The 25,718-nt window shown below is 65.9% G+C and overlaps 1 protein-coding gene across 3 annotated transcripts; it reads right to left on the reverse strand.

The window, feature by feature from the left end:
* Position 1: 1 nt before the first annotated feature.
* Positions 2–25,082, reverse strand: PIEZO1 (piezo type mechanosensitive ion channel component 1). Of its 3 annotated transcripts, XM_049806432.1 has the most exons (51): positions 24,864–25,082; positions 17,831–17,926; positions 16,485–16,607; positions 16,071–16,113; positions 15,813–15,975; positions 14,657–14,795; positions 14,298–14,511; positions 13,927–14,092; positions 13,618–13,722; positions 13,430–13,514; positions 13,254–13,345; positions 12,902–13,162; positions 12,720–12,831; positions 12,382–12,560; positions 12,139–12,287; positions 11,758–11,937; positions 11,595–11,683; positions 10,801–10,958; positions 10,540–10,716; positions 10,283–10,408; positions 9,984–10,184; positions 9,681–9,885; positions 9,430–9,534; positions 8,745–8,898; positions 7,980–8,223; positions 7,741–7,837; positions 7,449–7,617; positions 7,273–7,362; positions 7,034–7,122; positions 6,752–6,823; positions 6,158–6,261; positions 5,992–6,079; positions 5,578–5,658; positions 5,318–5,493; positions 5,106–5,230; positions 4,842–5,006; positions 4,500–4,758; positions 4,232–4,420; positions 3,679–3,964; positions 3,431–3,542; positions 3,203–3,350; positions 2,902–3,116; positions 2,608–2,766; positions 2,377–2,524; positions 2,086–2,274; positions 1,908–2,000; positions 1,605–1,777; positions 1,385–1,507; positions 1,198–1,277; positions 885–1,083; positions 3–770 (listed from the first exon to the last, which is right to left on the reverse strand). In XM_049806432.1, exons 1-51 carry the CDS (start codon positions 24,925–24,927, stop codon positions 521–523), a joined length of 7,509 nt encoding a protein of 2,502 aa, XP_049662389.1. In that variant the 5' UTR covers positions 24,928–25,082; the 3' UTR covers positions 3–520. The 3 variants fall into 3 exon arrangements, with proteins under 3 accessions (XP_049662388.1, XP_049662389.1, XP_049662390.1); XM_049806431.1 differs by having other exon boundaries at positions 2–770; positions 5,318–5,490; positions 13,254–13,514; XM_049806433.1 differs by lacking the exon at positions 6,752–6,823.
* Positions 25,083–25,718: the final 636 nt, after the last annotated feature.

Genomic DNA, 25,718 nt, shown 5'->3' on the forward strand with positions numbered 1-25,718 from the left:
TTGTTTTATTAGATATCTGTATAAATAAACCATTTGAATTAATAAAAAAAAAAAAAACAACAAAACCAAAGTCACAAGTGTCTAGAGTCCAGCTGGGGCTGCCAGCCCCCACCCCTGGTTGGGGGGGCCATGACCCAGGGCCCCCCTGTCCTGGGGCTGGGGGGCTATTGCTTTTGAGTTCAACCTGGTTCTGGAGCAGGGCTGGGGAGAGCGGGGAGGGGGTACAGGCTGGCTCCTGACCAAGCCCCCCCTCCACGCGGCAGCCAGGGGTGCCCAGCGGGTGGTGGTGGGGGGGGCCAGCTCCTGTCCCCCACCCCGGGAAGGCACGACATGGTCTCCGCAGGTCAGACGGCAAGAAAAACATCCTCCTTAAAAGCGAACGCCGAGCACCCTGCGTCCCACTGCCTCCCCCAGCAGGATACGGTGCCAGCTTGTTGTGGGGAGGGGGGGACTGGTTAAGGCATTGGCGGTGATGTCCCTGGGGGGGGGGGGGGGGGGGGGGGGCCGGAGCCCCTTCCCCTTACTCCTTCTCCCGCGTCCACTTGATCATGGTCTCGGGGGAGCGGTAGAGGAAGATGAGCTTGGCATAGAGCTCTTCCTCCAGCTCCAGCTCGCCCGTTTCCCGCACCAGGAAGATGTCCTGGCACAGCTTCAGGATGCGGTCCACGCAGGGCAGCTCCTCGAACATGATGGAGTGCGAGATCTCACTGAAGAAACCCCGCACGAACTTCCCGATCACCAGCACAATGGAGACGTACAGCCCCATGATCCTGCAAGGGCGGCGAAGGGGATTGCATCCTGTATCCCACACCCCCAGACTCGCGTCCCTTTTGGGGTATAGCCTGGTGGTCCCCCCCCTCTCCCCACGTACCCCCTCCACTTACCCGTAGCCAGCCAAGAAGCCCAGGCTGGGGGGGCTGACTTTATCGTTGAAGATGATCATAGGGAGGATGTTGCCGTCGCTGGGGGTGGCCTCCTTCAGCCGTACCACCCACCACTCCAAGAAGCTGTCACCCCCTCGGCCAGCGCCCGCACGCTCCCGTTTCAGCTGCACCTCCACGTCCAGGTAGCTGTCCTCCCCATCTGTCGAGGCGGGGGACACATACACAGTGTCAGGGCACAGTACGGCTGCTGGTGTACCCCCGACGCTGATTTCTTTTTTTTTTTTGGTGGGGGGGGACACATGGTGGGACTCACCTGGCAGCAGCTGCTTGACGGGGTTGGCTTCGGGACCGTTGGGCGCCCGGATGTATTTGGGGAAGAGTTTGGGCACTTGCCTGCAAGAGAGCGGGGTGAGCGATGCGGAGGTGGGGGGCACCATCCCAATGACTATGGAGTTGGGGATGGGGGTCCAGGCCCTTGTCCTTTCCCTGGGGACACTCACACGGGGGCATCACGGGTGCCCTGCAGCAGCTGGGCCAGCTCCATGCGCTGGGGCGCGCCGGGCTGCAGGTCGGTGGTGTGCTTGTCGAAGGTGTGCTCCACCGTCCCCCCTTTGCCCAGGTCCCTGCGAGCAGAGCAGAGGTGGAGTGTGTGTTAAGGGGGGGGGGGGGGGGTGTGTGTGCAGGCAGGGCTGCCCCCCTCCTCCTCCTCCTCGGCGGTACCTCTGGAAGGTCCAGGTGAGGCGGAGGGTGATGTCGGAGGAGCCGTTCTGCAGCTCTCGTCGCATCTGTTCCCGGCTGGGGGGGCTGATGCTCCAGAGCGAGCCCGAGCTGCCCTCGATGCGAGCTCTCACGATGTCCTCGTAGCCGTACAGCGTGATGAACTGCATGGCCACCTAATGCAAGGGGGGGGCAGACGACACGATGACCAGGTCAACCCCCACCCAAGGACACCCCTATCCCGGGGCACCCCCCGACTCTGCTGGCCCCCCAGCAGGATGGATCAGGGAGGGGGGGGGGATTTACCGGCTGCCTCTCAAATTGGTTGGTGAGGGCTTCGTAGTCCTGGGGGGTGAAGGGCTGGATGGATTGCTGCTGGGCGCTCATGGTGAACAGTGGCTGCAGGGGATGGGGTGTCATCAGCCAGGCAGGGGACCCCAGCATGTGGGCTGGGCACCCCAGCAACCATCCCCTGCATCCTCACCTCATACCCCCCCAGCTTGAGGGTGACGGTGACGTCGATGGGGTGGTTCACAACGCCCACCACGGAGCGCACCAGCGACATAAAGAGCAGTGGGAACCAGATGATGGCCACGAGGAAGAGGATGATGAGGCCCCCCATGCCATACTTCACAATCTTCTTCTTCTTCTGCCCCTTGGGCTGGGGGTATTTCTGGCGGGGGGGGAGATGGCACACGATGTCAGGTGGGCTCGGGGGGACCCCAAGGAACAAGGAGCTTACTGGGGGGCCCTTCCCAGCACGGTGGGGCTGTACCTTCTCCGTCTCGCGGCTGCACTTGATGATGAAGATGTTGGCGTAGATGTCCTCCACGCACATCCAGTTGGAGAGAGACAGCGTGGTGTCCGTCCAGACCCAGTCCATGACGGCCCGCAGCTCCACCAGGAAGGGCACGAGGCGAAACCTGGGAGGGGGGAAAACACAGGGAGAGGGGGCTGGTACGGCACCCTCCAGGCACTCGGTGGTTCGCGCAGCCCCGTGCCGTACCCCTGGAAGAGGAAGAGGTTGAGGTGGTTGTATTTCTTGGTGAGGAAGTTGCCCAGGATGCGGGTAGGGTAGCCGCAGCGGATCTGGTAGGCGGACAGTGAGAAGTAGATGCACTTCACGAAGTACCACAGCTGGGCCACTGTGTTGAGGCTGAACAACCTGCGGGAGGGTGGGTGTCACCCCTCTGGCCACCTCCCTGGCCAGGGTGGGCCACCATGTGGCCTTGGGGACACAAAGGTGCCACCCTAGGGCCACACCGTGCCCTTGGGGACATCATCAGGGCATGCATGGTACCTTTCGGTGACAGCCGGCAGGATGAAGAACATCCAGAGGTGGATGCTGAAGACCAAGATGACCTGGAAGATGAGCTTGCCCAGCACGGTCTTGCGGAGGTAGAGTGCGCGGTCGATGACCATGGTGGTGAACTGGATGAGCAGCATGACCAAGAAGGCCTCTGGCACTTGGTCATCTGACAGTGAGGAGGTGATGTCGGCAGCCGCTGAGTGTTTCTGGGGATGAAGGAAAGGTCAGGATACAGCCCAGCCTGACCCTGCGGTGGGAGCCGGTTGGTGCCCTGTGGGAACCCCCTGCTCACCCCGAAAGCCCAGAAGCCGAAGATGATGATGATGAAGTCGACCACATCGGCCAGGAACATGAAGGCGTAGACGTCGGTGGCTGCCCGGTGCTGGGTGTGCAGGATGTCCCAGAAGAACCCGCGCACTGGCCGGTACATGTTCTGTGCCCTGGAGGGGGACAGAAGGGACGGGTGACCGGGGGCTGCACCCCGCACCCCCCACCCCAACCAATGCCGCGGAGCACTCACATGGTGAGGAAGAAGAGCTTGACCTGCAGCCCAAACGCCTTCAGTTTCTTCTGAGCGTGGCTCTGTTTTGCCTCTTCCTCTTCCTCCTCCTCCTCCTCCTCCTCCCCATCCCCTGCGAGTGAGGCACAGCATGGGCGACAGCCGGGGTCCTGCAGGGCTGCATCCTGCCCGGCCCCAGCATCCCTCCACCCTGGGGGATGCCAGCCTTGCCCCTCGCCGGGGCGCGAGGTCCAGGAACGGGTGCTCACCTTCCTCCGGAGCCGCCTCCGGTTGCTTCTTCCCCCATCGCCTCTTCCTCCTGAAGCGGAGCTGCATCGCCCCGGCCCCCTTTTCCTGCCCCACGGCATCACCCTCCGGCTCCGGCCCTGTGGCTGCGCCCGGTGTCCCCTGCTCTGCCGATACCTCTGTCCCTTCCTCACCCGTGGGGGACGCTGCTTCCTCCCGCCTCTCCTCTTCTTCCTCATCCTCCACCTGCTCTGCCTCTGCCTTCTTCTTGGGGAAGGAGTCCTCCTCGTGGTCCCACAGCCCGTAGGACTGAGGAGGAGCATGGTCAGGAGGGAGAAAGGGTTCCTGATGCCCCCCCCATCCCCACGCACCTCACCCCCCCATCCCACAGCACCGACTCCCGTTGCACCACCAGGACCCAACCAGCAATGGGTGCCTTGGGTGGAAACCAAGGCAGAGCCACCAAGCACCCACTGGGTGCTCTCCAGAGCCCCCATCACCCCCTGAAGCACCTCCAGCTCCTGGAGAATCCCACCCAGGTGATGCCCACGGCAGTGCCCGTGCCCTGGGGCTCACCAGCAGCAGGGAGCGATGGAAGAAGAGGGCCAGGAGCTGGATGAGGTCATACTTGATGTAGCGGTCAGTCTTCTCCAAGCCCAGGATGCGGGGTGGGAAGAAGGGCTTGCCCTCATTGCGCACCAGCATGGTGTAGCCGTTCCAGGGGAAGAACCCAAACTGGAAGAGGTATTTCACCACCACCATCACCTGTGGGGGATGTCGGGGTCAGCGGGTGGCAGCCGGGGGCCGAGTGGCATCGTCCCCTCCTCGGCCACCCCCTGCCCACCTCGGTGAAGATGATGGCGGTCATCCAGAAGCGCTTGCTGGGCCGGGGGATGGAGAGCATGGCCCAGAGGAAGACAAGGATGGGCAGGAAGAGGGAGATGACGGAGGCAGTCACCATGTTGTTGAGGATGATGATGAAGTAGCAGAGCAGCTCGGAGTGGGCAGCCACGCAGCGGTACCCAGCTAGCAGCAGCTTCAGGAACCGGTTGTGGGACCGATAAAACCGCTCCGACTCTTCCAGCTCAGGGAAGTACAGCCGCCTGCAGGGTGCAGCGGGGGGGGTGAGCTGGCCCCTACACCCCCCATCCCCATCCCCATCCCCACCATCCCCACGTCCCCGTACCTGCTCAGGAGGAGCTCGCTGGCTGTCCGGCTCCGGTTCTGGGGCAAGGCCAGGAGCTCCTGAGACCCAGCCACGTCCTCCTGGCTCTCCAAAATTGTCACCTGCTCCTGGCTGCCGGTGGGCAGCGGGCATCCCACCGGGCCGGGGGTGGCTCCTTGGTGCCCGCTGGGGATGGTATGGGGACAGGAGTGAGCCCCCTGCTCGCCGACCCTTGCCCGCGGCGCTGCCGGCTGCCCCCTCGGGGGGGGTAATCTATGCACCTGCCTGGAAGCGACGCCGTTTTGGGGGTCCGCACCCCCGGCCCCCCGTGGGTTTAGCTCCTCAGCTGGGGGCTCCTCCGGCGGCAGCAGGTAGAGCTCGTCCAGGACCCCGCGGTGCATGTCCTCTCCCTGCAGCGGGCAGCAGGTCAGTGCCACCGCGGGGCTGTCACCACCGCCCCCCCCATCGTGTCCTGATGTCCCCCTCCCAGGGCTCACCGTGGCCAGCCGGCGCGTGAGGACGTATCTTTCGAGGCACAGGACGGTGGACATGTCGGCGTGCTCCCGAGTGCAGGTGTCCAGCCACTGGGTCAACCCGTCCACCATGGCCCGGCACAGCACCCACAGGAACCGCAGGGTGTTCAGCACTCGCTGCACCACGTTGCCCCGCTCTGCTGGGGTGGGGGGTGTCACTTCACACCCTCTCAGATCCCCCCAACAGCCCCCTGCCCTGAGCTGCGGTCCTGCCGCCCACCTACCGGAGCCTTCCTCCTCCTCTTCCTCCTGGCCTTCAGCCTCTTCAGGTGCTTCCAACTCCTCCTCCCTCACTCCGCTGTCCCCTACAAGGGTCAGACCCCCCCGGGAAGGGGTCAGCAGAGGATGGACATCATTTCTAGCCCCCATTGGGGCTCTCCCGCTCATCACCCCATCCCCTGTGTCCCCCACCTCCGGCTTAAAAACCAGCATGGCCACCAAAGGAGAGCTTCACGGATTACACCCAACCCACTGTAGACACTGGAGAGTCCACACACACTGGGAACCACCCTGAGGCGATGCCACAGTACGGGATGCCGACTACTCCCAAAGCAAACAGCGGGGAACAGCGCAGGGCTGCGTCCCCTCCCGCCCCCCACCCCCCCCCCCCCCCCCATTTTGGGGTAAGCCGGACCCACCTGCAGCCACCTCAGCACCGGCTGCCTCCGGCTGCTCCTGCTGCCGCAGTGCTGTCCTAGTGTTGGTCACCCAGGCCTGGTAGGCGAGCTGGCAGGGGGAAAGGAGCCGTGAGTGTCCTGTGGGCACCACCAGCCCCCCCGACCCGGTCCCCCCAGCCATGCTCACCTGGAAAGCGCTCTGCCTGCCTGGCTGCGGCTCCTCTGGCACCGCTGCCTCCTCCTCCTCCTCGCTGTCCGACTCAAAGAGGAAGTATTCCCCCGAATGCAGCACTGCCGGGGCGGCACGGGGTGTCACGGCACAGCTGGTGCCACGGCACGGGGTGTCACGGCACAGCCGGTGCCCCACCGGTGGCACGGCACGGGGAGGTAGTCACGGCAGGGCTGCCGACTCCCCGAGGCTCTCTGGCCAACACGGCGATGCTGGCACAGTGCCGAGGACACCCGTGGGGATCGCCGTTGGGGACAAAGACTCAACTCTCGTGTCCCCAAAGTGGGGTCCCTCCGGTGCCGGCGTTCGGAGGCGACCGATGCCGGTAACCCCAAACCCAGCCCGGTACCCCCAGTTCAACACCCTGTTAGTGCTGGGAAGTGGAGAAGTCCTAGTTAGTGCCCTGCGGCCGAGCGTGGGGACGGGGAACATGCAGGGCGTCACCTTGCCGAAAGCACCGTCACCACCGCTCCCCACGGGTGTTAGCGGTCCCCGGCGGAGGGACCTCACCGAGGGGCTGCGCCCCGTTATGGCCCCGTGCTGGGCCAGTACCTGCGGCGTGGTCTAACCATGGCCGCCACCACCGCTCCCTCTGCCGGGAAGGGTCCGCCGGGCTGCTGGGCGCTGTGGAATGGCAGATGGGGGGGCTGAGAACAGCCACGCTCAGTGCACCCACCCCCAGCACCGGGGGGCGAGCCGGGAGGGCAGGGAGGGGAGTTCACCACGATGCTCCGTGGGGCTCCACCAGGACAGGCGTCGGCGATGGGTCACGGTCACCTTGCTGTGCCCAAAGAGGGGGTGGGGGGACAGAGGGACGGACCCCCCAGCTCTCACCTGGCCTGGCCTCATCCTGCCCCTCACCGGTGCCACGGGGCAGCCGCTCCTGGTGGTACTTCTCCTGCTTGGCTCGGATCCGCTCCATCCTGCCAGGCAGAAGCTGCTGCGGAGCCCACTCCCCCAAACCCCCCTGGGAGCACCCCCATCCACCCCACCCGCACAGGGGTGCCCCAAGGTGCAGTAGTGCTGGGGCAGGGAGGAGAGTGGTCCCAGGTGCCCCCCCAAAACCCACTCACTGCCGCTTCAGCTGAGCCAGCGACTTCTTCTCGGCTTGCCGGTGGGAGTGCATGCTCTTCAGGGTGCTGGCCTTGAACAGCGCGACACCCCTGCGGGGACAGGGATGGCAGGAGGGTGAGGGGGGGGGTACCCCTAACCCGGCACCCGCAGGGACCCTCTGGGACACCAGCCCCACCTGGAAGCCTGCAGCGCAGAGGCCTGGAGGTCCAGCATGACGTGCAAGTAGTAGTAGCTGAGGAAGACGCGGCGCTGGAGCAGGAGGAAGAAGAAGCAGATGCTGTCCCAGATGATGCCCGCCTCCTCCACGGGCAGCGAGCAGTCCTGGTCCTTCCCCATCTCCTTGGCTGACAGGCAGAGATGCAGGCAGGTCAGGCAGCAGCCCAAACCTTCACGCCCAACCCCACCAGCTCAGGCAGGGCAGACCCCAGACTCCCCCCCCCCACCCCATCCCCAGGCCAGCAGCTCACGGTCGTAGTAGCCCTTGACAGTGCAGACCAGGCTGAAGAGCTGGATCACCCAGCAGAAGTTGCTCTGCATCTGCTGCACGAAGACGCAGGAGAGGAGCTGCGGGGAGAGAGGGCAGAGCGTGGGGTTTGCCCGGGGACAGCATCGCCACCCGTCCCCTCCCCAGGGGATGTCCAGGGGGTGGGTGGCCCCGAGGAGCAGCCCAGGGGCTGTTGCATGGCTGGGGACTGGCAGCCCTCACCGACAGCATGTTTTTGGAGATGATGACGGTGATGTTGTAGAGGATGAGGCAGTCCCAGAGCACAAGGCGAGCCCGGGCCGGCTTGCGCAGCATGGCAGTGCCGAAGAGGAGGAGGTAGAAGCAGGCCAGCAGGTAGCCGAGGCCGAATAGGCTGATGCGGGTGGCTCCGGTGATGAAGACCACCACCAGGACGAACCAGAAGAGGTAGCGGAAGACCACCACCTTCACCATGTCCAGGTATGACCTGTGGGATGGGGTGCTCAGAGCAGGGTCCCCGTCCCCTCCCAGCACCCATGCTTGCCACCACCTGGGTTTGGGGTGCAGCGAGGTGCCACCCCACAGCCCAGCCAAACCAGCATGGTCCCAGTCCCCGCATCAGGCCTATTTTGGGGAACAAAGTGCCTTGTCCCAGTCTATGGGGTCCCAATGCCCGTGGCGGTCCTGCACAATCACCAGGGGTGTCCTGGAGCATGGCACCTCCTTCCAGCACAGCCTTAGGGTGCTCCTCTCCCAGCCTGGGGGCTCCATCCCAGTGACAGGGGGTCCTGCTCCAGCCGTGGCAGGGGGTCCCGTCCCAGCCCAGCGTCAGTGGGAGGGCTTCCCCGGCCCAAAAGGGTCCCAGCCCCATCCTAGGGGATCCCAGCCCAGCAGGTCCCACTGCCTGGGGGTCCCATCCCAGGAGGGGAGTGGGTCCCATCCCCACGGTCCCCCAGCCCACCCCAACCCCGGGTTGCGGTGCCATGTCACGCGGCGGCGAGCACCCACCGGCAGTGGATGAAGTTGGGCGTGGGGTTGTGGGGGTCCCGCGCCAGGTCGAGCCGGTCAGTGTTCTCGCCGGCCGCCCGCAGCCATTCCTCGGTGCGCTCGGCCTCGAAGACCCGCCACTGCTGGGCCGCACACAGCAGCAGCGCGAAGTCATCTGCGGGCACATGGCTCAGACTGGGGTGGGTGGGCGGGGCTCTGGTAGGCCACACCTCTCTCCCTAGAACAGGGCGTGGCACCCACCAAGCCCATCCCCAAGGGGTGGGGCACCCCAGGGCGCTCATCCATTGGGATGTGAGTTTCATTAAGCTCCTCCCCCAAGTGGGTGTGGCTATCCCCAGGCCCCTCCTTTTCCCCAAAGGAGGTGGAACTTCAACCAAACTCCTCCCACAGGGGGCAAGGCTCTTCCACAGCTCCTCCCCCAAAAGGGTGTGGGCACAGGTCAAGCTCCACCCCAAAGGGGTGGGGCTTCTCCAGGTCCTCCCACCTCCCCTCTGCTCACCTCCGTGGGGGCAAGACTGGACAAACACCCCCTCCAACCAACCCCCCCCAAAATCCATGGCTGGGGTTGGGGGTGCCCCATGGGCAGGGGGGTGCCAGGGGCTGGAGTAGGGGGGACAGGGCACCCCATGGGCAGGGGGCTGCCAGGGGTTGGTGGTGGGTTGCAGGGTGGGGGGAGGATACTCACTGATGAGGTTGGTGGATTTGGGGGCCACGAAGAAGTCAGGCAGGTAGAGCCACTTGATGAGCGCCGAGTTGAAGGGGAGGGCTCGGGTCCAGCGCCACGGATAGTCTGGGGGGGGCGGTGGGCACACTCAGTGCCAGCCCCCCCCCCCACGCCAGCCCCTTACCCAGGACAGGCAGCGTGCCCACGCACAGACCTCTGCCTTCGTGACCCATGCAAAGGATAGGTGCTCCCCCCCAGCCCCTGCCCCTTACCCACGCAGAGGGCGGGCGGCATGCCCACGCACAGCAAGTACTGGTAGAGGAGGAAGACGACGAGGAAGAGGCAGTACTTGGGCCAGAGGCGGGCGATGGCCGCCCGCCGGCGCCGCGTCAGGATGACGACCAGCCAGCAACCGTGCAGGATAACCATGAAGTTCATCCGTTGCCCGATCACATTCACCGTCATCAGGAAGCAGATCTAGGATGGGGAAAGGGGAGGGGGGGGAGGATGCAGAGGCTCAGCCCCAGGGTGCCACGAGCGGTGGGATTCCCCCCCCCACGGCACCCTCTCCCCACCTCCAAGCCAAACTTGTAGTAGAAGTAGTTGAGGAAGTATTTGGCACAGCTGCCGAGGCCGTGGTCGAGATGCTCGCGGGAGATGTCCTCAAAGATGGTCTCGGTGACGGGGGCCACTAGCTGGTGCTGCTTGCGGTAATACTCCTGGCGCCGGTACACCACCGCCTCGAACACCAGCAGCAGCAGCACCAGGAGGTGGTTCTGGTTAGGGGGGAGGACGAAGGGATGCTCAGGACCATGGTACGTGACTGAGCATCCCCCCCGCATGCTCCCCACAGACGGGGCGTCCCCATGCCCACCTGGATGTAGCCCAGGTTGGGGTAACCCTTGCGGATGCCGAACCAGTTGGCAGGGTCCACGGGGCCGCGGTACAGCGTGGAGTTACCCAGCTCCTCTGGGTTCAGGTTGGTGCCGTTGAGCTGGGGCTGCAAAAGAGGAGCACCACCGGGTGTCAGGACCCCTTGCCCCTGCCACCTCAAGCCAGGGAACCCCCACCCCGTGCCACCACAAGCACCCCAAGAACCGGGCATCCCCCCGGCACGGCCGCCTTGGGCACCTGGGTGCAGTTGCTGGAGTACTCGCTGGGGTCGACGATCTTGAGCTGGTAGAGCATCTTGCAGACGATGATGATGCAGGTCCAGACAGTGGAGAGGCAGGAGGCCATGTGGCGGAAACGGCAGTAGGGCATGGCGAAGGCCCACAGCAGCACCAGCAAGAAATTCATCAGCGATACCTGCGGCAGCGGTGGCTGCGTTAGCACCCCAGGGTGCTCGGCCGAGCCTGTCCCCCCCCCACCCCAGCACCCCAGGGCTGGTACCTCCTGCAGGGCCACCCAGACGGTGTAGAGAGCCACCAGCTTGAGGATGTGGAGCTCCAACAGGCGCCCCACAAAGACCTGTGCGCGGGTCAACGTGTCCGAGAAGGTCCAGCCCAGCACGATCAGGCGCTCCAGTACCAGTCCCCATTTGGTGGGCGCTGCGGGGACACGGAGCGTCACGGACACCCCCACAGCCACCCTGGCTCAGGGGACACCCCAACCCATCCCTGTATCCTTCCAGGCTTGGAGGACACCCCAATCCGTTTCCACAACCTCCCATACTTGGAGGACACCCCAATCCATACCCGCACCCTCCCAGCCCCTTCCTGGCTTGGAGGATGCTCCAATCTATCCCTGCTCCCCCCTTGCCCCATCCTGGCTTGAAGGACACCCCAATCCATCCCTGTATCCTCCCAGCCCCTTCCTGGCTGAGAGGACACCCCAATGCATCCTCATACCCTCCCAGACTTGAAGGACACCCCAATCCATCCCTGCACCCCCCCAGCCCATTCCTGGCTTGGAGGATGCTCCAACCCATCCCTGTACCCTCCCATACTTGGGAGGGTCACCCCAAATCTATTTCCCTAGCCTCCCAACCCCTTGCTGGATTGGAGGACACCACAATCCATCCGTGTACCCTCCCACACTTGGAGGTCACCCCAAATCCATCTCCCTACCCTCCCAGCCCCTTACTGGCTTGGAGGATGGTCCAATCCATTCCTGCATCCCTCCCAGCCCCTTCCTGGCTTGGAGGACACCCCATCCCACCCTGTCCGCCTGTCCCTGCCCGGTACCCTGTGACGCGGTGTCGGAGTCACTCGTCACGGCATTCTCGGCAGCAGCCGCATCCCGCAGCAGCCGGCTCCCGTGCAGCTCCTCAGGCCTGCGGGGAGGAGGGGTCAGAGCGGGGACGGGGGTCTCAGGGTTCAGGGGGGTCACCCTGGTGCAGGGCCCTACCTGGGGATGTGGCAGGCTGGCATGGTGGCAGCAGGGATGTGCTCCACGTCGGTGATGTGCATGAAGGGGCGGTGGAAGTAATGGAGCTGGAGGATGCAGGCCAGGAGGAAGAAGCCCGGGATGAGGGTGCTGGAGAAGAGCTCGGAGACGCTGAACTGCTTCAGACCCAGGTCGCCTAGCCTGGGCAGGGAGAAGGAAGGTCAACACAGGGCCCCATCCATCCCACCCTGCACAGGCATCAAGCTGCCACGCCAGGGCTCAACCCCAACTGCCCCCCTGTGCCTCAGTTTCCCCACGTGCAACGCATTCCTTGGCCGTGCCCTGGTGCCACCACGGGGGCTGGCAGCAGCAGGGACCCCGCGGTGTGTCAGGGACACTCACTGCTCGTCGGTGAGGCCCGTCAGGTTCCTCCAGTACATGGGGAAATCTTCAAACTGGAAGGTGTAGACGGCGATGAGCACCAGCATGGTGTACGCCACCACCAGCCACCAGAAGCCCTTCAGCACCTTGCGCCACAGGCTGTAGTACACCTGCGGGGATGGGGACATCAGTGGGACCATGCCGGGGATGGGGACAGGGTCAGGGATGGGGATGGATGGGGATGGGGACCCCAGCCCCCCCTACCTGGAAGAGGGTGAGGCAAAGGAGGAAAAGGAACATGTAGACGATCTTGTAGACGACAAGGCGCCCGGCGAAGCTCACCACGATGAACATGCCGGCACAGACGCAGATCCAGTATTTGGCATAGAAATCCCGCACCAGGACCCCCAGCGCCTTCAGCACGTCCCGCTGCCGGCTGGGCTCTGCGAGGCAAGGAAGGGGCTGCAGGCAGCTGCCCGGGGGGGGCACGTGTGTCTTGTCCCCCCTTCTCCAGCAGCCGCCCACCTCCAGGCACTCGCATCCCTGGGGATGCTCAGCCCAGGACAGGGTCCCTCGGGGTGGGTGATGCTGGGAGCCCTCACCCGTGTCCGAGACGGTCACCTCCAGGAGCGGGGTGGCCGGGCACCTCCTCGTTAGCAGCTTCTCCTTAACGAACTGCCGCAGCAGCAGCCAGAAGGTGAGGGTGAGCAGGAGCTGCGGGGACAGGCGGTGAGTGGGGACAGCCGGGTACCAGAGGGGACAGGGATGGGGACACCGGGCTTACCTTGGCCCCCAGGTCCAAGCAGGGATATTTGGGGTGCACCAGCCCCAACTGTTCGAGGCTCATGAAGCCGACGCGGGTGGGCAGCTCGGGGGCCAGATCCATACCCCAGACGTACTGCAGGCTGCAGAGAGCGATGCCGTAGAGGAGGAGGAAAGGCGAGCAGAGCATGGCAAAGTGATGCCGGCTCCGCACCGTCCAGATGAGGCATGCCCAGAGCAGCAGCACGAAGGTCAGCCAGCTGTGGTAGGTGATGCTCCACACCTGCAGGCAGGCAGGAATGTGGCCCCTCGCCTGGGCTCAGCCCGGGAGGTGCCCCCCATCATCTTCACCCCCCCCCCCCCCAGCCCCTTACCATCATGGCGATGAGGGCACAGACGTAGCTCTGTTTCATGATGACGTGGCCCAGGGCGTGCAGGGGCAGCCGCTCCGCCGGACGCCTCCTGCCTGGCCACAGGGAGGGGGACCGTGAGCCACCCCCTGGGCCATGGGCAGCCCTTGCGGAGGGGGAGGTGGCGGGGACAGGCTTACCCAGCTGCGGTGAGTTGCCCATGACGTGGACGGTGCAGTTTTCGGCACCGCTGCCTGGCTTCCCGGTGCTGGGGGATAGCATGGGCTGGGGGGGCAGAGAGGGCTCAGAGCCCACCCCGGCATCCCCAGAGCATCCCGCACCCATTCCCCCTCCAGCTCCAGCAAAGCCCCCCCCACCCCAAACCCACCTTGGTGTCCTCAGCCACGCCGTCGGTGTCCTTGGGCCAGCTCTCCAGCTCCACCAGCTCCCTCGCCGGGCACCTTGCCAGCGGCTGTGCCAGCACCGCGGTTCTCTGTGAGGGGCAGGAGCCAGCTCAGAGCACCCCGCTGCAGCCACCGGGGGAGCAGAATCATGCCCGGTGCCCCTGCCGAAGCACCCCTCCACCAGGCACCCCGCTGTCCCCCACCTCCCCTCCACTGGGCACCCCTGGTGCCAGGGCTGGGACAGTCAGAGCGGCAGGGCACGCCGGGCATCAGCACGGGGTGCAGCCCCTCACCCTGGCATCCAGCCGGCGCAGCTTCACCAGGGTGGCCACAGTGTAGTAGAGCAGGAGCAGGATGCCGGGGTTGGCGTAGACGGGCCAGGGGTGGCCGGTGTTGAGCACCAGGGCGTTGGGCTGGGAGCAGTTGCGGTACAGGACGACATCCTTGAAGCCGAACAGCCTGTGGATGGGCAGAGTGGATGGAGTTATGTCCCGCCCGAGCCAGGACCCCCACCGCCAGCCACGGTCCCATCCCGGTGCTGGCACGGTATATGGCTTCACCGGGGACCCACCGCAGCTGGCAGCAGGATGGGGGCCAAGCGGGGCACCCACTCAACCAGGGTGGCATGGGAACCCATGGCACGGCTCCCTCCCCGGGGACTCACCGTGCCCAGATCGTGGGGGGCGGGAAGACCCCCTGGACAAAGGGCGTCTGGTAGGCATAGAGGCAGAGGAGGTGGCCGCCGGCGTAGATGCCGACGAGGAAGCAGAGGGTGTCGAAGGCCAGGCGGCTGGTGGGAAGGTGGCAAGCCCACCACGTACACAGCCCCACAAAGAGCAGGTAGTAGATGCTGGAGGAGGCGGAGGGCAGGGTGATCCCTGGGGAGCAGCGCCCCGTGGGCGGTCAGTGCGCGGCCGAGCATCCCCCCTCCCGGATCGAGCATCCCTCCCTGGACCGAGCATTATCCCCGGCAGCACGGCCACCGAGACCGCCCCCCCCCGCCCCGTCCCGTCCCGTACCCACCGGCCAAGGCCAGCAGTAGGATGGCCAGACCCTTCCCAGCCGCCCAGAGCAACCAGTGAGCCGTCACCCGCAGCCTGGCGCTCAGCGGCGTGTCCCCATCGGCCGTGCCGCCGTGCCGCTCCACGTCCTCCTCTTCCCCCTGCCAGGTGAGGAGAACACGGCGTGAACCCCGTGGTCCGACCCCGGGCAGCCCACCAGCTCCAAGCTGCTCCTCCTGGCCGTGCCTCAGTTTCCCCACTTGGGGGAGAGCACGGGTGGACAGCCGGGGCACCCTGCCCGGCGCTGTGCGGGCGCGCAGCCCGGCACCTGGCCGTGTTTATCTCATTAACTGCTTGGAAAGTGCCTCCAAAAGGCGGCTGTTTTTCTTGGCGCTGGCGCCCAGGTTCCCAGCACTGAGCTTTTTTCCAGGCTGCCTCCCGCGCTGGCCCCGCGCTCACGGCAAAGGCATTCGCATCGGCCGGCGCTCCGGTTACAGCCCGGCCACGGCCAGAGCCGGGCAAGCGAGCACCCGCCGCAACAACCCGGACCAGTGGAGGAGCACCCCGAAATGGGGCTGAGCCCCGAGGGGTGTTTGCTGAGCTGGGGGATGCCATCAGCTAGGGGTTGTGTCTGCTTGGGTGACCCCAGTGGCATGAGCGCAGCATCCCGGTGTCCCGCTGGCACCGCCAGGCAGGGCTGGTGTAGCACGGCATGGCACGGCACGGCACGGCACCCAGCCGGTGAGCTCAAGCTGGGTGCCAGCATCCCATGATTGCCCCCCCCAACACTGCCCTTCCTGAGCCCAGGGGTTTTGGGGTGGCGGTGCCGGCTGGAGCCCGGGGGGTGCAGGCACCACATTCCCCCCCCCCGCCGGTAGGGACTGTAGGGCCGGGCTGTTTGCCGGGATCCCTACGGCAACGCGGGAGCAAACACGAGCACTCCTCTGCGGCTGAGTCACCCCAGCCCGTATGAGATGCCGTGATGATGTCCCAGTCCTCCAGTGAAACTGCTCCCACCCGGGTCCCCAGCCACCCATCCACGCCAAGCCCCTGTGTCCCAGTCTGCCGTCCCCAAGGAGGGGACGGGGGACCGGCCGCCATGCCCTGGGAATTCTGGCAGGGGCTCGGCAGGACATGGCGGGTGGGATGCTGCTGACGGTGCCGGGGTCGGCTCTCACCCGCTCAAGGGGGTCCACGGACTCCGGCCTCCGGCCGCGGGCGGCAGGACCGGCCTTGGGGACGAGACGGCGGCACAGGCACAGGCAGAGGGACGAGGCCAGCAGGATGCCAACGTCGGGTGCCACGAGACGCACCGAATTGGGGATGTCGCTCAAGTCCAGCCTGGTCGGGGAGGGGGAAAGCGGGGCAGGGGAGGGTTTGGGGGTGCAACCCCCCCACCGCCACCCCCTAGCCCCACACCGCCGGGGTACCCTTACCTGGTGACCCCGATGTGCCGGGCGAGGACCTCCCAGGTGCTGCCTGCGGGGAAGCGGGGAGGTGCTGAGTTTGGCAGACCCCGCGTGGGCAGGCTCCCAGCCCACCCGGAGCAGGCAGCTTCCCCGTGGGGAGAACACTCCACATCCGTGGGGACCCAGGATGGGTTCTGTGCCCAGTGCAGCGTCCACCGAGCAGGCACCCTGGCATGGCACAGCACACCCCCGGTGCTGGGCACATGGCTGGGACCCCGCAGAGCTTCAGCAGCCCCCCGGCACCCAGACGGATGGGATCCCTGCACCCACGTATTACAATGTTGGGGGTCCAGCCCCAGGGCACTGCGGGGAGGGGGTGAAGCCTGGGAAAGCAGAGGTGTAGGAGGGCGAGGGCAGGCTGCCCTGGCACCCCGTACTCACAGCTGGGCCCCAGCAGCTGGTCCAGGATGGGCAGCGTGTATAGGCATATTTGGAAAACGAAGTGGGCGAGGAGGAAGAGGATGCTGGTCCCCAGAAGAGCTTTGAGGAGGCGGCTGGTGTGACCTGCGAGATACAGGCAACCCCATTACCCATCACCCAAGGTGGCCCCAGGGAGTCCCAGCATCCCCCGTGGCGACCCAGCACCCCTGGGAAGAGCTGGGAAGGGATGCGCTGTGGCTGTGCCCAGAGATGCCAGGGGTCTACCCCAGGGACATGGTCCCACCAGGACCTTGCATGTCTCACCGTGCACCCAGCGCAGCTTAAGAGCATCCTTTCTGTTGCATTACTGGGGAAACTGAGGCACGGGGCAATGCAGGAACCCAGGACCACCCTCCCTCCCCTTGCCCCTGCAGCACCCTCCAACCTCGCTGGCACCGGGCGCTTCCCGGGCCCACTGCACCGAGACCGGCATCGGGATGCAGCTCACCATCTCCACCCCAATCCCTGGTGGAACATCCCTAGGGCTGTGGGTGGGCGCCAGGGGTTCCCCCGCACCGCCAGCCCCGTCACACCTTCCACCAGCTGCAGCCGTGCCCAAATCCCACCCGGCTCCCCGGGCCACGCGCCCGTTTTCCTGGCCATGGGACAGGCAGCGAGCCCACCGCAGCTGCGTGCTGGCTGGGGGGCGGCCTCTGGCCAAAAACTCTCCCTCCGCTTGTTTTTTCCTGTAAATCCCTGCGAAGGCTCTCGGCAGCGCCCGGGTTCCGGGGCCGTGCAAGCCCATGAAATATTCAGAGGGCAAAGCTTTTAGCCGCGGCCGTGCCAGGCGCTGCCGGCTTGTGTTACAGCATGGCTCAGCCTGGCACAGAGGGCAGGGAGACAGGAGGGCTACGGGCACCCGGTGCCCACCCTGAAGGGACATGTCCCGTGCACCCACCGTGGGTGATGCACCTCCTGCACATCCCCCCCCACGCATGCCCACCGTGGGGAACGTGCCCGGGCAGGGCGGAGGGGCTGCTCGTGGTACATCCCTGCCCACCCAGCGGGCAGAGCTCAGCCCTGAGGTTTCTGGTTAATAAGGCTAGGGCTCAAAACTGGCCATTTCGGAGCAGGAGGCCTATTAATAGCTGCGCCGGGCTATAATTAACAGAGCGAGGCTGCCACGCGGAGCCACGCTGCCCGGCCGGGGGGGAAACCGCAGGAGAAGGAGGGCAGGTACCTGCCGGAGAGCGGCTGGCAGCCCCTGCGCTGCCCAGTTTCCCCAAACCAGAGCTGCCTGCGTGCTGCCCACCCTGCTGCCCACCGTCCTCTGCCCGCTCCCCCCCACCCCAGGCTGAGCCCCTTACCTCCGGCGGAGTGCTGGGTGGGCCCCGGGAACCAGGGCAGGAGCAGCAGGAAAAGCAGGTACACCAAGGAGAGGACGTTGAATCGGAAAAGGCAGGCTGGGGGCAGAGGGACAGGCAGGGTTAGTACCGGGGATGAGGCACGGGGAAGGGGCTGGAGCCCACCGGGCTCCTGGCTGCATCACGCCCCCCCGGGGATCCCCAAGGATGGCACCTTGACCTGCATGGTGAAGGATGCCCAAGCAGGAGGAGAGGGATACCCCAAAATAAGAGGCACCCCAAAGTGACGGGCAGTTGCAGATGGGGGCTCAAGCCCCCCAGAAAAGCCAGTGGGAAGAGAGGGCAGGAGCCCAGGCTGGGTCAGTCCCGGTGACCTGCACGGGTTGCACGGGGGACACCAGAGGTCGCAGACATGTGGGGTGACAGGGTGACGAGAGCCACGAGCAAAATCTGCTGCATTTCCATGTCATTCCTGCAAGACCACGCCAAGATTTGCAGGGACCCCACGGCTGGGCTGGGACCCCCACCCATGGCCACCCTGGGGCTGGCACAGCCCCTCACCTGCACCCAGCCCTGCTCCAGGCGTGCCACCAGCTCACCACCTTCCCCCTCGCTTATTTTTAGACCTAAATTACAGCTTGTTTGCAGGCGTGAAACCATCGGAGGAGCTGAGCAGGGAGCGGGACTGAGCCAGGGTCCCGCAGAACTGCCACCGGCAGGGACGGGAACAGGAACGGGAACCGCACGGCAGGGACATCCCAGGGCAGCTGTCACCATGGCTGGGGGACGCGGCGTTCCCGTCGGCTGCATGCACATGCCAGGCGAGCGGTGACAGACACCGGCATATGCACCGGTGCAAGCTGGGACCAGCAGCAGGGCAGCCCTGCGGCCACCCAGCCATGAGGCCACGGTGATGGGCACAGCCGCTGCAAGACACCCCCCAAATCAGTGCCTGGCCAGAGAGGAAGGGAGTCATGGAGGGGGGCTGCCCAACACGGTGGCTTCGCTTTTTAACTGTGTCCTTGCTCCAGGCAGTCCCAGGGCATCCCTCCATCCCCTCCCCTGCAAACCAGGGGGACATGTCCTTGCATACACCCCCCTGCAGGCTGGGGGGACCCAACTCTGGGTAGGGGGGACCCCCTCTGGGGCAGCCCGGGGAGGGGACAACCACAGCAAACTGGTCTCAGGGACCCTGGCTCTGCGTGGCCAGGGCAGGGACCTGCTCCCCTTGGCACCCCACTTGGGAAAAGGGAGAGGCAGAGGGGGCCAAGCGGGCAGCCCCCGGCCCCATGGGGCTGGAGGGGGGGATGACGAGGCGGGGGGCAGGCTGGGTGCCAGGGAACGTGCTCAGCACCAGCAGCACGGCACAGCCCTTCCCGTGTTTACGAGGTTTCAATGGGACGGCACATCCTGGGGCGAGGGACGGCACAGCCGAGGGGGGACACGGTGCGGCCCCCCCAGGAGCAATTGCCCCTCCGCAGACCAACGTCCCGCCAGTCGCCTCTCCGCGGTGACCCCGGGACGCGTCACCTCCCCACACGCTGCTGAGGGTTGCTGGCTACGTTTCGGCAAACCATGATCTCATGGAGCAAATATTCCCCTTCCCGCGCCAACGGCGATGGGGCCGAGAGGAGCCTTCCCGGTGCGGGGGCGAGCCGCCGCTCCACTTACGTGGGAGCCAGCCAGCCCCCCCCAGTCACCACCAGCACCCCCCGTCCTGGCACAGACTCCACTGCCCACTCGTGTGCCATCGGGTGCCAGGGGCAAACCAGTCCCAGCATGAGCCCCCGTCCCAGCCGCAGTCACCCTGTGGGTGCCGGTGGTATGGAGGGGACCGGCTGTGCCGGAGCTCTGCCGGCATCGCCTGAGCTGGGGTCTGCCCGAGAGCTGCGGGGAGGAGTGGGATTGTGGGCACCGTGGAGAGACCCACGGGCATCGCTGGGCACCAGGGTATGCACTTGCTGCAGGGACCACCCGTACCCGGAGCAACAGCGTGACCCAGGTATTTTATGCCACCAGCGCCAGCACCCCAGGACAAGGGACATCACTCCTGGACCAGTATAGAGCAGGCATCCCAGTGGCAGCGGCTCGGGGTCACCTAAGGCATTGGGAAGGGCTGGCAGCAGCTGCCTGCAAATGCAGAGCACCCCACTGCACCCCAGAGCCGAGCCAGCACCCACGGGACCCTCTGGCAGGGTGGTCAGCACTCACCGCAGCCCTGGCTTCAAGTTTTAAGGGCTCAAGGATGAAAAAGGGGGGGGGGGGGGGAAATGATGCTAGGGGGAGCAGTCCGCCGGCACGATGCAGCCCAGTTTGGAAGCACACCGAGGTGTGCCATGCCAGCGCTGCGTGGGTGCTCCGTCCTGGAGTCGGTGGAAACCGGTTCCCCGCCGTGCTGACAGCAGGGGAAGCACCAGCACGAGGAGAAAAACCAGTTTGGTATGTGGGGAGAGCAGTCCCGAGGTGAAACCCGCCCTCCCGCACCCCATCATCCTGAGCCGGGTGGGTGGGTGCAGTGCCGTGGCACCCACCGTCCCCCTCCCCACGCAAAGCGGCACCCATCGCCCACGATACCCTGTGGTCTCGCCTCTGCTGCGAGCACGGGTCAGGATCTGGCCCTGGCTGAGCATCCCCCTTGTACCCCCAGCAAAGTTATCCCGGATCTGCACCCCAAATCCCCCCTTCCCCAGCCCCGTGACCCCGGGGAGTCGGGAGCAGCCGGCCCAGCTCCCACGCTGCCGGAGAATTCACTGCCGCCGCTGGCAGCCAGCAGCATTTGAAATATTAACGACGTTAATGTGCCGGGAGGAGGATAAATCGCAGCGCTGGGGAGCTGGGTGAGGTGTGCCGGGTTTCCTTCACGCCAGCCTTTCATCTCTCCTTGAGATCTCCCCGTGGGAGGGGAAGGGGGTCATCGGGGACCCCAGGGGAAGGCAGGGGCCCGGCGGTGAGGGTGGGGGTGGCTGGGGAGAGTCGACACTGGGGTCTCTCCCATCGCAATCAGGCCGGGGAAGCATGGGAAGGGCGGCTGCGGGAGAGGGTTGGGGTCTGGTGCAGCTCCCTCCCTGCAAACCGGACACCGTCCTGTGCCCAGCCAGATCCCGGGGACGGATCCGTACCCAACTCCATGGGGAAAGGGGGCTCCCCGGACCCCACCGGCGACGGGGGAACCCCACGCACCAGCCCCGCAGCACCATCCACCCTGTGCCCACGCACAGCCCATACACCGATTGGCACCGGCACAGCCGCTGGCTCTGCGGGGACCTGCGGCCGCTCAGGATTAATTAGCAAAGCTCTTTAATTCCCTGCCTGCCCTGCTATTTTCACATGGGCCCGTTACCTGCTGCCGGAGCCAGGCAGCTCTGCCAAGCTGCTTCCATGCAGCTGGGTCCTGCCTCCTGGCTCACCGGTCCCAACTGGGGTCCCCACGGCCGGGGGAACCCAGACAGGGTCCCCAGGGTGTCACTTTGCACCCAGGACCCTGCGCTCTGCGCCCGCTGGCTGCCAACCCGAGGCCAGCTAACGAACCCCGGCCACAGCAGCTCTCCCCATGGGATTTCTCCCCATCCCCAAAAAATCCGGACAGCCCCAAAGCAGTGAGCCCCAGGGCTGGCCATGCTGGGAGAGCCAGCCACCAGTACATTCCCAGCCCCAGCCCCGGCTCCTCTTTCCGGGAAGAGGGAGCAGCCCCACCGGTTCACCCGCTGTATCCTGTTTTTGTGGAAAATTAATCCTACTCCTGCCAGCGCCGAGACAGCAGCCGGCCCCGCTCCCCGGGGATGCCGCGGGAGCTGCCCCGGGAGGGCACCGGGCTGGATGCCACGGCTGCCAGCCTGGGAAAAGCCAGTGGCTGATGCAACGGGACAGGGAACGCAGCGGCTTTGGGGATGGGTGCTCACTGCTACCCCAGTGCCAGGGGGACACCCAGCACCCACAGCCCTGGGGCTGCAGCCCCTAAACCGGGCACACACCGGGATGGCACAGCCCAAGCCAGGAGGCCAGAGCAGCCCTCGGGATCCCAAGAGCCACGGGCTCAGCACCGGGATGCCCGTGCGCATCTTCCGCTTGCGCACGAAGACCCACGTTCCCATTGCGCGGTGACGTTCCCAGATCCGCCGTAATATTTCCCACGCGTGGCTCAGGGCTGTGACAACGTCTGCCGTACGGCAGCGCCAGTGTCCAAATGCATCCCCCCGCCTCGATGGGCACCCCAAGACTCTGCTGTAACCGGGGTGCAGAGGAGGCAAGGGGTTAATCCCCACAGTGCCAAGGCTTTGCCAACTGGAGCCATAAAGCCCCTGCAAACCCAGCTTGCAGCAACCCCCCCAGCTAGGAAGACGAGCCTCAGGGGCAGCGTGGGGACCCACTGCACCCCTGGGGAGCCCCCACAGCCTCACCCACCTCAACGGGGCCGTGCGGGGGTTTTGCAAAAGGCTCAGTCCCAGGGAGATGGGCACCCTGACCCGGGCAGTGTCCAGGCATGCTGCAGGCAGCCGGCCCTTCGCTTCCCATCCCCCTGTGCGCCTGGGGAGGAAACAGCAGTATTGCTCTTGGAGACCGCGGTGGCTTTTTTTTTTTTTTTTTTTTTAATTTTTTTTTTTCTTTCCCCTCCTCTTTTTTATTTCCCTTCATTTTATAAAAAGCACCTGACCGCAGGAGGCAGCTGGCTGCAGCCCACGCACCTTGCCAGCACCCAGCTGGGTACTGGCCCCCCTGTGGCACCCAGGACCCTACCCAGTGACCCCCCCTGCACCCCAATCACCTCCTGGCCAAGCAGGGGGGGCTCAGCCAGGAGGGGCCGTGTCCTCGCCTCACCCCGGGTCAGTCCCCCCAGGTTTCGGGAGCACCGCAGCCCCAGGGAAGGGGGGGGGCTGCCGTCCCCCCCATCGCTCCTGCCCCAGCACCACGGAGCCACACTGGAGCTGGGACCCGGCGCAGCCACAACCATCAACCAGCCTGGGGGTCCCAGACACCTGGTCCCCCCACCCCAGTCACCCCACCGGTGGGATATGCACTGGTGGGAAGGCACGGCAGGCTCCCTGCACCCCAACATTCCCACCAGACAGGCTAGAGCCGAGGCACCTCCCTGTGCCGGGTGAGGATACGGCCCGTGGCACGGCTGGGAGCTGCACCATAGGGGTTCACGCCTGTGCCAGCCCGTGGGAAGCAGGGGTGGGGGGGCTGCTGTGAGCCATGCGGGGGGGGGGGGGGGGGGGGGGGGGGGGCAGCTCCTGCACCTCCACCCGCTCCGAGCTGGCCGGGAGCCACGAGCAAACATCCTCCGGACGTTTGGGAAGAGCCTAATTGCCGGGGAAGGAAAGGCTGCAGGCGGGTCGTGCTCTGGGGCTCTTCCTCCACAACCACCACCACCACCCCCCCCAGGTGCAACAGGACAAGCCACATTCCCCCATGCCTCAGTTTCCCCTTGCGAGACCCCAGGCCCCCCCCCCAGACACCGCTGAGTCACCCGTACGGCTATTTTGACAAGCAGCCGGAGCAAGAGGGAACTGCTCTCCCAGGACAGCTCCTGCCCAAGCAGGGTCCCAAATTTAAACAAGCCACCTACAAGCTGACCATGGCGGGCAACGCCAACGCCACCGGCATCACCAGCCACGGGAGACGGCGGGTCCCCAGCACAACATCCCGCGCCAGAGCGGGGTAAGCAAGCCCGGCACGATTTGGGGCCAAATGGGCATAATTGGGGCGTGAGGGCCCCACACGCGATGCCGCGCCCAGAGGCCACGTGTCACCCCGTGCACCCATGGGATGCAGCCGGCAGCTCCCGCGTCCCGGAGCGGCGGCCGTCACCCCGCCGGCCGGGGGAGGCCTTGTGCAAGCGGCCACCTTCCCTTCCCAGCCCCGTTTGTAGGCAGGGTTATAATTAACCTCCTCACATCCTGCGCGATGCACTGAGTCACTCCTCGAGCAAACCGGAGCAAATAAAAAGAAGCTTTTTCAACAGTCAACCGACTTCCTCTGCCAGCAAGGCTCACCCCGTGCCGGCGGCACGGCTAGTGCCACGCACCCCAGCCCGGTTTTCCCAAAAACGCAAGCTGGGACAGGGACCGCTCGGCTGAACGTGGCTCCGGTCGGGTACACGTCCCTCTCTCTGGGTGTTGCTACCCCAAAAGTCACGCCACCGCTTCTCCAGGGGTGCATGGGCGGCGTGAGCCCAGCGGTGGCGGCCGGACCCTGCTGGGGGCACAAGGAGCCCGTTGAACAATCCTGTTTACGGAGAGGTTTTTCCTTTGCGTCTCCGTCAAGGTAAACGGAGAATCCCCGAACGGGCTCCCCCCGAGTAACCGGGGTTCAAAGAGCCGATTCTTGTTCCGCGCGTCCCAGGACACGGGTATTTTCCAGGCCGGTAGCCAGACGGTTGCCTCGGTGGGTGGTGCATTTGCCTTCAAAGGCCAGCGTCGCTTAAAACGAACTGGGAGCAGTTTGGGGAGCCACGGCCCTGCAGAGGTTGCGGTGGACGAGGTGGGTGCCCCGCTCCCAACCGTGACACCGGGACGGTACCCGGGCTGGGTGCCAGCGGTTTCCCCCTGACCATCACCCATCCCAGCTGCATCCCCCCTGAGCATCGCATCGGGTTGTCCCGGCACCCTCCTCCCCCCCCCCCCCCCCCCACCTTACAAGAAGCAGGGTGACACGGCTGTGTCCAAAACGGGACGGTTTCAGTCCCAACCGGTCCCCCGGTGCTGGGGGTGTGGGTGCCCGCTGGCCGTGCCCGGGGGCGGAGGGGACACACACGGACACGGACACCCCACACCCGGCCCGGAGAAGTTGCAGCGTTTTCCCGAGAGCGGCCTCGGTCCCGCGTGGGGGCTATGCAGGGTCCTCCCCCCCCCACCCATAAGGCTGGGACCCCCCCACCCACCGCGCGTCCCACCCGCCTTCCCCCCCCCCCCCCCTCCCCGGGGGGCCACCGGCGGCTCCTCCCGGGGTGGGGAACACCGTGCCCCGGCTCACAGATAGCGGGGGGGGGGGAGAAACACCCCAAGACACCCACCCCCCACCCCCCCACCCCACTCACCGGCGAGCAGGGCGAGCGGCAGCAGCAGCCAGTACAGCCCCGCACACAGCGCCCGCCGCTCCATCCCTTCAGGGGGGGGCCTGGGGGGGTTGGGGGGCCCGGCCCATGCCCCACCGAACCCCACCGTGCCGTTCCGCCCCGCCGGGGCTGGGCAGGCCCCGCTGGCCGGTCCCGGAGCGCAGCGAACGGACGCGCTTCTTTTCCCCCGCCCCGTTCTAGTCGCCTTTATAAAGCGGAGCCGCCCGCCCGCCCCCCCCCCAAAAAAACACACCCCACACCCCCCCCCTTCCCGCCCGCCCGCCTCGGCGGGCTGGTCCGGTATGGCACGGCACGGCACGGCTCCGCTTTGCTCGGGCCGGCCCGGCCCGCCCCGCCTAGTGCCGCCCGCCGGCACTGCAACCCCGCCACTGCTGCCACGAGTTGGCCGGTCTCAGCCCAAAACGGTAACGGGGGCGGATCCCCGGAACCGGGGACGATGGATGGGGGGGTGGGGGGAGAGGCCGGACCCCGCACTACCACCCCACCCCGGTTCCCACCACTGGCAGCGAGAGCATTTGTGGCAGGGGAGGGGAAAAAAACCCTAAAAAATCTAGCTAAAAAAATAATAATAAAAAAAAAAAGCCGATGTGTTTCCTGTTTGCTTCATAAAAACAACAAAGAAAAAAAAAAAAAAACACCAAAAAAGGTCAGAGCTAATTGAGGCTGAGTGCTGCGCTCCGGCCCCGGGGCTCGGTAATGCCTGCGCGGAGCCCTGCAACCCGGGCGGCAATGCGGCACGGGGCAGAGAGCCGCTGCGGGCAGCCGGCGGCGCTGCACGGGCGCGGGGGTGCTCGGGCGTGCTCCCCCGAGAGCAGC

Source organism: Accipiter gentilis, chromosome 7 (genome assembly GCF_929443795.1).
Source record: "Accipiter gentilis chromosome 7, bAccGen1.1, whole genome shotgun sequence".
Lineage (NCBI taxonomy): Eukaryota > Metazoa > Chordata > Aves > Accipitriformes > Accipitridae > Astur > Astur gentilis.